Here is a 10,873-nt window from a genome sequence, read left to right as displayed (position 1 = left end):
ATCTGAGGGGTTCAGGTGAACAGCGGCGGCCCACCAGCTCTCACCTCTACTGAAGGAATGGAGAGGACGAATTAGGTCAATCCAATCAAGACTGGATCCATAACATAGAGTGTATATATTTAGTTAGGTAAATGTTTTTAACATCTATACATGTAACATAAATCCACATTATTTCTACATGTCCAACATTTGTGTTTAGCAGAAGAGAAATAATGCAGGACAAAGTGAAGCTTTGGAGAGCTTTAGCTCTAATCCCACTTTCTGTATTCCTCCTTCTCCGATGTGAAGATGGACGGAGAGCTCAACAGGGGGTTTTAAGTTTTATCCCCCTAGTAATATCCGAAACATAAAGAGAAATAAGCTGGTTTTAACCTTTGCTCTTTGTTTCATTAAATCTGTCATCTGCCTGTATGGATGGGATGTATAGACTGACATTAAAACTGGTGTAAGGAGAAACTGCGCTCATAGCTGAGATGAATGGGATTTTTTTCCAATCCTGAGAAAGATCGCGAGTCTGATTTTATCATGTATAAAAGACCGATGGAGAATATCCCATAATGCACCATGCTATGAGTATCCCGTGCATCCAGTTATTCCTGCCATAACCATGTAAACCAGGAAACCCTGTCAATTTTACAGATATTAAAACTTAGATATTTGCAAGTTCATCCGCTTAAAAAAATAGTCCATCTGCTAATTAATTTCATTTATTTAGCTTATATTTCCTGTCAAACTTATTTATTTTCTTATTTATATTTACATAATTTTGGTCCGTATTATCATCAGTATTGAAAATGTAAAATTCATAATTGTACTCTTGAAGTGTTGCAGTTTGCACCCCCTCATCATGTCTGTGCCCTCCTCTGCCGGTGTGAAATATTAATCACTTTGCTCTTTCTCTTTTCTCTTCTCTGCCAACAGCTGCCCCTGTACAATAGCGTTTCCCTCCCGGCTGCAAACACACAGCGTCTGCTGTACAGACACATGCACACACTCCCCACCTGTGGCTGCTCCTCTGATGACAGGCACCACACTCAGGTAAGGCTCTATTTATACTTACTTTTGACTATGTAAGTTGACCTTAAGTTTCCGGAGCTGTAGTGAACCACTGAACAAGGCGCTGATGAGGTTTTTACGATAATAACATCTGTGTCCTGACAGGGGACGATACGATACATGATTGAAAAGGTACCTGATGTGGTGTGGATCTTACAAAAGATTCATGTTTATTTATATGTGTGTTTTTTAAATTGCATACTAGTTTGTAATTATTATTGAGAGTAGTTTTAGTTGTCCTTTAAATCATTTTAATATTTGCACTAGTTACAATGAATTAGTGACTGGTTACTTGACTTGTGATTATACATTCCTATAAATTTTAACCTAAAGTATCATTTTTGATCAAATAAACATGTATAAAAAAATTTTAAAGATCATCTAGTAAAGTTTATTCATGAACTAAACCGCCCTTGACCTGTAATTGTATAACAGGCTTTGAACATCCGTTTGCTCACTTGTATGCAATCATCAAGTGCAGCTAAACAAGTAGCTGTCTTGTTTGTACCGTTTGTTTATACAGTATATACTGGAAAACAGTGTGTTAAAGCCATAAAACCATTCTGGATCCACAATTCAATATGATAACGATCTAACGGAAGCAGATATTCCAGTCCACCATTCTTGTATTCTTTTAATTGTAACATATTCATCTAAAAGTATTTATGTAATTTGATTAGTAAAAATGGAAAGATTAATAAGTAATACAGAAAATAATATATAATTTTATGTCACACATGTGAATGATAAAAATCTGGAATATATATATATATATATATATATATATAATTTTATTTTATTTTTTGTGCTGTCAAACGATTAATCGCATCCAAAATAAAAGTTTTTGTTTGCATAATATATGTATGTGTTCTGTGTATATTTATTATGAATATATAAATACACACACATTACAGTATATATTTTGAAAATATTTACATGTATTTACATGTCTTTATTTATATTCATATAATTTATATTATAAATAAATATATTTCGTATATAAACATAACCTATTTTTCTGAAATATAAACATGCATGTGTGTGTATTTATATATACATAATAAATATACACAGCACACATGCATATATTATATAAACAAACACTTTTATTTTGGATGTGATTAATCGCGATTAATCGTTTGACAGCACTAATACATACAGTGCCCTCCAAAAGTATTGGAACAGTGAAGACAACATTGTTCTGTTGGCTGTGGAGTCAAGACATTTGCAAATATGATGAAAAGATGAATATGAGACAAAACTACAGAATGTCATGTTATTATTAGACGTTTCAACACATAGATGTTTTACCAAATAAAAAGAACAGCACTTTTAGAGTTCATCCCACTCATTGATGTGAGCATAAGTATTGGGACAGTTGAACATAAGGCAGATATAAAAGATTAAAAGCTATTATTTAGTTGCAGATTCCTTGCGCACAATCACAGCAGTGAGTCTGTGACCCATAGACATCACCAGACTCTTGGTCCCATCCGTTGAAATGCTTTTCCCAGCCTTTAATGCAGCCAATTCCAACTGTTGCTTGTTTTGGGGAGTTTCTGTCTTTACTCTCCTCTTCAGCTGGTGAAATTCATGTTCAATCAGATTTAAATCTGAAGATTGACTTGGGCAAACTATGACTTTCCATTTCTTTGCCCTGATAAACTCCTTGACTGAACTGGCAGGGTGTTTTGGGTCATTGTCCTGATGCAATATGAAGCAGTTCCCAATGAATCTGGTGGCATTTTCTTGAATATTGGTAGGCAAGATGGTTTTGTACCCTTCCAAATTCATTCTGCTACTGTCATCATACATTAAGTCATCAGTAAAGTTGAGAGGACCTGTTCCAGAGACATCCATGCATGCCCATGCCACGACACCACCTCCACCATGCTTTACAGATGAGGCTGTGTGCTTGGGATCATTGCAGTTCCCTTTTTTTCTCCACATTTTTGCTTTCCCATCACTTAGATAAAGGTTCATCTTTGTCTCATCGGTCCATAAACACAGTTGCAAAACTCTTCTGGCTCACCTTTGTGCTTTTTTGAAAACTCTAATCTTGCCTTTCTATTTTTGGAGCTGGTCAGAGGTTTGTATCTTGCTGTGTAGCATCTGTTATTCTGTGTCAAAGTCTCCTGAGGACAGTAGATTGTCAGAGCATCACCCCAGCTTTCTGGAAGTTGTTGGTGATTTTACAAACACCTCTTTTAGGGTTCATTTTCACAGCTTTTATGATTTGTCTGTCATCAACTACTGTTGTTTTCTCAGCCGATCAGGTCGTTGTTGGTTGCTGGTGTCGCTGGTGGTTTCCAAACTCTTGATTTCTCCATGCCCTTTGTTTTTGCTATAGCTCTAATTGACTTCCTCTTTTCTTTTAGCATCCAAATTGCTTGCTTTTCTCTCAAAGTCAGCTCCCTCATCTTCATCCTGGTTTGTGTGTGCCATCATCGAATGCAAGATTCAGAATGCAGAAGTAATGAATATAACTGATACGACGCATTCCCTGCTTTTAATATCTGAAGAATTAATGCAACAGGACACAGCTGATCACTTAGAAAGACCTGTGAGGCAACTGTTCCAATACTTATGCTCACATCAGATAGGGGGAAACTCTAAAAGTGCTGATCTTCTTAGCTGGAAAAATGAATCACCCAATAATAAAATGTGACATTCTGTAATTTTGTCTCATATTCATCTTTTAATCATATTTGTAAATGTCTTGACTCCACAGCCAACAGAGCAATTTTGTCTTTACTGTTCCAATACTTTTGGAGGGCACTGTATGTATTAGTGCTGTCAAGCGATTAATCGCGATATATATATATATATATATATATATATATATATATATATATATATAGTTAGTTAGTTAGTTAGTACTGAATTAGTATTAGTTATTATTATTATATACAGTATTTACTATAATTATTATTATTACAATATAATAATTTTAGTTATGTAACATATGCCAAAAATGTTATACATACTGTTATATTTAATTATATAAATTGATTGTTATTTGCATTATATTTCATTTGTATTTTATTATTTTACAATATATTATATAATAGTATTGTATATTATGTTATTTGTTTTATATATATAGATAGATAGAGAGAGAGAGATAGATAGATACTATAGTATAATATAATAATATAATATAATGTATGTATACAATTATTTTATGAAAAAAAACTATATTGTGTGCTCAATATCATTATATTTTATTACATAAAATATTATATGTCATGTACACAAAAGCAGAGCTGTAAAGTAAAAACATGTAAGTAAAAGCTTTGTCACCATGCACATAAAACCCCAGATGTTTAACCACTTATAAAGAACAGGGATATCTGAAAGCTTATAGGTTTGAATTTTGCACAAACTTTCTTGTTTCTCCTCAGAACCTCCAGGATGCATCTGTTATTCATGCTTCCCTTGGTGCTCGAGGTCCAGTCCATCTCCATGAGCCACAACATCACCTATGACTGCACCTGCTACGAGGAGCTCAAAATCACCAACTGCACCAGCAGCAATTTCACTCACCTGCCTGCCGCTCTTCCACCCTTCACTGAACAACTGGACCTGTCCCTCAACCACCTGAGTGCCATCCGGCCCCGAGCCTTCCACAGCACACGAAGACTTCGCATCCTGCTCCTGAACAACAACATGATTGCTGTGCTGGCCAACGGCGCGTTCTCTCTGCTGGAAGGACTGTTGAGGTTGGACCTGAGCCGAAACCGAATCTCATTCCTGAGTGAGGGATTTTCGCAGGGTCTCAGTTCCCTTCGAGATCTGTCACTGGCGGAGAACCGATTGACCAGCTTGGACAGCAGTTGTTTTGTCCACTTTGACGCCCTTCAAAGACTCAACCTCAGCCATAATGCTATCGAGACCATCAAGATGAGGGCGTTTGGGTCCATGAGTACCCTACGCCAGCTACAACTCAACTCAAACAATTTAACGGTTCTCAACAATGGCATTTTCTCCATGCTACGAAACCTCGAAGTCTTGAATTTACATCACAACCAGATACACTACTTGGATGACGGCATGCTTTCACCATTGACCAGTCTCGCTCTGCTGGACTTCACCAACAACAACCTCTCCACGATTCAGTTCAAGACCTTCCTGAGTCTCAACACATACAGCACTCACATAATGCTCCAAGGAAACCCATGGAATTGCGACTGCGATCTGCAACGAGTCTTCCAGAAGCTCTGTAACGTCAAGCGGCTCTTCCTGGACGACTACGACAACCTCACTTGCGTGAATTTGGACGAAAGTCACAGGAACTACACAATGAAAGAGGAGTTCTGCGTTGCAGAGATGGTTACTGTCCTGGTCATCACCATCACGGTGGTTATCACTGTTGTGGCTGCCATCGTCATGGCGGAGAAGAAAAGGAAAAAAAAGAACAAAGATAAGCATTGGACGGAAGTCGGCGAGTTGTCGTGCGCATCGCAAGACTGAACCAATGCAGATAATGTAAAATGGAACATTAATCTTGCATTATACTTGTATGATATTATGCTTTAGGTTGTCAAATTCAGGGTTTCTGCAAATTTCACAAAGGTACATTTTTAAGACCAAGTTAAAAAATGTAAGGAATAAACTGAATGGAACACAATACGTCAACATGGTCTCTAAATGTAAATGTCTTGTATTCGTAATACTTCAAAGTTTGGAAATACAATTTCCAACAGAACTCCATTGCTTTTTATTTCTATTTGTTTTTTTCATATTTCAATAGTTCTGCTCCCAACCAATAGATTATGGAAATAATTTTACTCTACCTTCTGATCACACTGAAAAAAAATGTTCTTTGTCAATAATTTTGTCTTGTTTTCTAGTCTTGAATCAATAAATATTTACTTGAGATGCAAAATTACCTCAAATTACTATGAGAAGTTCATCAAAATGAAGTGAGTTGACATTAGCAGATATTTGGCAGCTTTCCATTCCCCATTGACAGATGTTTGTTCTTGTTTTATGCATAAACTTAATTTCTTTTCAATTTCTCAGAAAACAAGACTTATTGTGTTCAATTTGCGTCTCAAGTAAATTAAAGATATTTCAATATTTATATTGAAAATACATAACTGAGAAATATATTCTATTTATTTATTTATTTATTTATTGCAGTGTATGCAGCATTTAATGCCACTGACTTTATGAATTTAGGCCTTAATTTGCAGAAGGGCAAGTTAAGACTCATGAACTGCAGAAACTCTGCATCATACAATGTACAATAATTTGATAAAATTTCATGCTGGCTGGTTCTTTATGTGAACCAGAAATGATGGAAGGTCTAAAATGTTTATTCCAAGTATAACTTAAATACAGACAAAGTAAGAAAAAATGTAATAAAGGAATCTGTATATTTATATGTATTTATATTATATATATTTATTTATGTATATATAATTATTTTATATCTTCATTTAACTGTATTATTTAATCACTTAAACTGGTGGCAGGAGCTTTCTGAAAATAAAATATCTCTGAAGATTGTGTTGTAGTATGTAGCCCACACACACACACACACACACACACACACACACACACAAAGCACATTATCAGGTTCAGGTTCACTTTATTTCTACCCATAGGTAGACTAGATGGTGATAAATAGCTGTTTTTGTGTGTTTGTGTAAGAAAAGAAACTGTGGAATGGTATATTGACAAAATACACAAACAAGATACTGTTATAATTTCAAATAATTATTTTAAATTTCTTAATTATCACAAAACAATAATCTTCCATTCAATAATATACTACTACTGTATATATAGATTATAAAATGATGGAAATCAAGAGCAAATATATTTAAATTCAATCACATGGGTTACACTCTAAAGCAAACAATTAATAAAGACTCAAATATTTTTCCACACACAAGCACAGTAAAGATTTTTTTAACTAATTTATTTTTTCATGGAAATGCATATATAGAAAGTGCATATTTACAGGGAGAATAAGAAAGTATGTGCTCTTCTTCTTTTACAGTTTTTCTTCCACTTGTTTAGAGTGGGCAACAAGACCTCATCTAGGGTTAATCCAGGTTGTCTGGGACGTTTTTCCAGTCACCTCATTGGAAAAAATGCCTTACCTGAATACACCCTATGCACTTCTGATGAGATCTGGCACATATTTAAATATGCACTTTCTTATGCACTACTCTTCAAGTGCACATTTACGTGCTGAGCTTCACTCTTAAGATGAGTAATATTCTTCATTATCATCAGAAGCTGCAGCAACTCTCTCAGACGGCCCAGCCTCACCGTCTTCAAACGCCTGGCATATGACTGCGTGCAAGTCGATCATCACAGGCTTCACTAAATGCATTTCAGTGGTGTGGCTCTGGATCATGTAGTTTTTGGGCTCATCTGGTTCTTCCAGAAGCAGACCTCTTATAGGCCATTTCTTAGGTATATCCAAATACAAGACCCTATATTCATGGGGAGGTACTTTTGGTGGTAACATGTCCCACCACTCCCGCTTCTTTTTGAACAAGGCTTTGAAATTCTTCCATTTAAATAGGCTCTTTTCCCCACGCAATCTGACTTGGGTCTTAAAAGATTTCTCCCTAATCTCTTCTCTCCAGTCAGGTTGATAGCCTGGCAGTATGATGAATTCTCTTTGAAGGAAGTTCTCGTGTCTTTTGAACTTCCCATACCACTGTTCAAACTCCTCACGCTTCTCTTTTAACAGTTTTTCCCACATTTTGCTGTTTCTTCACTCTGTCAGAAGAAATCACGGTAGAGGAACTCAAGAACTCCAGAACTCGCCACAAGAGTCTCGAGATTTTCGAGTTCTAAAAAGTTCTAAAAATGACGTCGTCTCATTGTGACGTCAGAGGGACGCGAAGTCACCTGGCCGCCGTCTGAACCCATGTGCGCATGCGCGATGCGATTGGCGCCCTTTGCGCGTTTCTGAAGAGTTGAGCCGTGTTACTACAATAGAAATAAAAAATGTAAACACGAACGATCTAAGATTGTGTTGTGAATAGTGGGAGTGAAAAACACAATAGTAAATCGTGTTTTACTGTCATTAGCGGTCAAATAGGGCGCAAACCTGTTTAATATTTAATAACTGTTTCACGATGGAAATGTTAAACGAGTGAGAATAATATCAAAGGATGAACTTGAAAACATGAGTGATTCATAATGCAATGGCTTTGATTCGAGTGTGTTTTGAGGTTGTGGTTTGGACAGTCATTTAAATTTTACACGTTAGATCGATTAGGAAACATGGATGAGTGAGAAAATCAAAAGCAGGACGTGCTTGATGTTAAAAAGAGTTATTAAACGCTATAATCCACCAAAACGCAAGAAGCTCGCGCACAGATACCAAGCACCCTCGGGCCGATTCTGGCTGAAATGCCGCACTGTCTCGGCATCGGTGAGAAGATAATGGAACACTTCTGGCTGACAGACGGCTTTTTCTCTCTGGGCCGATCTCGGCTGAAAGCTGTTGTGCGTGCGACGGGTCTGCACTCGGTGTAGTTGTGTGTATTTACCTCTGGCCCGAGCTGGTTTAGTCTCCGGCGGCCGCTGCTAGAATGAAGGAACTCCGCCGCCTGAGAGAAAGATTTGGCGGTTAATCCTGAGGAGATTTCAGCGGGCACAGTTCTCAAGAGGAATACTTCAGCTGCAAAAAGGTAAATTATTTAATTTATTTAATGCTCAATCTCGTGTTGTTTAATGTTTTAAATGCCACGAAGAGTATAGTTTTTAGATGGTTTCTGTTAGGAGGTTTGCGATAACAGGATATATTGAGTGTTGATGAGTAACTGTTAGGCGCGGCCTCTTTAGAAAAACAATATGTAATTTTTTTTAATATAAAAAAACCGATGAGCTGTATCCAGTGCACGATAATGTTAGCTAATTCAATTTTAATGAGTTACAATTTTTGAAAATTTTTGTTTGCTAGAATTCATTCGATTAATTCGATTTTTCAACGAGTGATTGCTATTGAATCATAGGAGTCTGACCGCGCTGGTGGCGCCATAAACATCGAGTGACTCTGTCACGCTGTGGTAGCATTATACCTGCTAAAACAATTCAATATGAAAATTTGAATTGTAAAGAACAACATATTATACATTTGTTTATTTTGTTACGAAAATTCCATATACATAAAAAGAAGTGGGCTCAATGTAAACCAAATTTTGCAAATTTTATAAATGACTTTAAATTATATGTAAATATCTTGGAACAAACAAAAAACATGTAATGCTCTGAAAGCATTGGAATTTATGTAATTTTCTTCCTCTATTTTTTTCTCTTTTTATTTTTCCTTTTTTTCTTTTCTCTCTCTTTCTCTGGCAGCTAATGTTAATTTGATTATGTGGATATTTAATACCTGCTGTTCTTGTGGCATTGAATCAATAAAGTGCATTAAAAAAAAAAACAATTCAATATGTGCAATCTGAATTTAATAATAATATTTATTTTGTGGTAACACAGCCGTGTGGGAAGCTCTGACAGAGAAAAACATTATAGATACTTAAAAGAGAGCCGTATAATGTAAGTGCATCATCTTTTGTTCTTGAATGGAGGCCTAATCTGTCTGCTGCAGTAGAGCAGGTTCAGTTTTTAGAGTGAATGAAAACCTTTGAAGCGTATATATGATGTGATTAAAGTCATACTTATTTTACTGTGGTGGGGATTATTATGAGCAAACAAACTTAAAAATTTAATCTGAACACTATGTAATTCTTTTTTACAGAAAATCTGAGCTGCTGCATGAATTTATCCATGAACATTCATCAAAATAAGGTGCGAATTCTGGGTCTGGTCCTAATGATTGTAAAAAACTGTAATGCTTAAGATTTAATAATTACCTTACAATATATATTTATACATATATTTCAAGACTGCAATTTGGAAAAACTTTCAAGCTAATGCTGCTGAAATGGAGGTCAAGGGGACTATGAAGAGGTGGCTCTAGCTGGCAGATCAAAAGTGAGGACTTCAGGAGGCAGACACACTCTGTGAGTTTAAATGTCCCATCTCTTTAACCTTCCATACACATGACACTCACATTTCTATATTTCAAGTCCCTTAAAGGATCTTTATGCTGCACCAATTAGTGTAAGTAGCAACACTTGGCAACACTTCCTATAATATCTAATGTACTTGTTAATTTGTAAGATGAACGACATCAATGCTTATATTAGTCGCTTATATACTGTCTCACCCTTATCCCCAGTTCACAGTAATCCGCTGATCCAGCTGGTATCCAGACCACTGCACCCAGGAGCGACCACAACACATCCCTGACTGTCAGCGGAGACCGTGTCAGCTAGATGACAGATCCCTGTGAAGACCTCATTGATGGCCCCAGCACAGATCCTCAGCAAAGACTACGAGAACCAGACAAGCCCTCTGCGCAGACCCTTTTTACCAGCTTCACCTGCTAGCTTGATGTTTCTTCAAGCAGAAGAAGTTGCATGAAATATTCTGAAAGATATCAATCCACAATCTGACTTGTGATGCAGCCTGGAATAATCACACCACGTTGATTAGTTTGGCCAGATGAGAGCTGCTTTCCTGACTGAGCCGGGTCTTGTTTGGATTCCTTGTCACTGTTGCCTTTTGTCTTGCTTAGTTGAAGACACCTAATATTCAGCAATATTATTGACTTGACTGCACTGTGACACCATTTGATAAGAACTGAACTGAATTGTGACACATAATGTTTTATATATGAAGAGTTTATTTGCAAAAACAGATAACTCCGTTTTTAAAAATGTTCTGATCCTGGGCCACGTCAATAAATAAGAGTCATTTTACAGGGCGTGGGCCGCAT

The 10,873-nt window shown here is 36.5% G+C and overlaps 1 protein-coding gene across 1 annotated transcript in view; it reads left to right on the top strand.

Moving 5' to 3' along the window:
- LOC131530331 (leucine-rich repeat-containing protein 15) overlaps positions 1-6,350 on the top strand; it is a 7,747-nt gene extending 1,397 nt beyond the window's left edge. The window contains exons 2-4 of the mRNA XM_058760526.1: positions 1-127; positions 922-1,038; positions 4,461-6,350. The exon at positions 1-127 is cut by the window's left edge and continues 19 nt beyond it. Of these exons, the coding sequence (XP_058616509.1) occupies positions 1,019-1,038; positions 4,461-5,529 (1,089 nt within the window). The 5' untranslated portion in view covers positions 1-127; positions 922-1,018 and the 3' untranslated portion in view covers positions 5,530-6,350. The remainder of the gene's footprint in view (positions 128-921; positions 1,039-4,460) is intronic.
- Positions 6,351-10,873: the final 4,523 nt, after the last annotated feature.

The sequence above is a fragment of the Onychostoma macrolepis genome, chromosome 22 (genome assembly GCF_012432095.1).
Source record: "Onychostoma macrolepis isolate SWU-2019 chromosome 22, ASM1243209v1, whole genome shotgun sequence".
NCBI lineage: Eukaryota > Metazoa > Chordata > Actinopteri > Cypriniformes > Cyprinidae > Onychostoma > Onychostoma macrolepis.
Note: the sequence above shows the minus strand (reverse complement) of the source record. Positions and strands in the feature narration are given on the sequence as shown.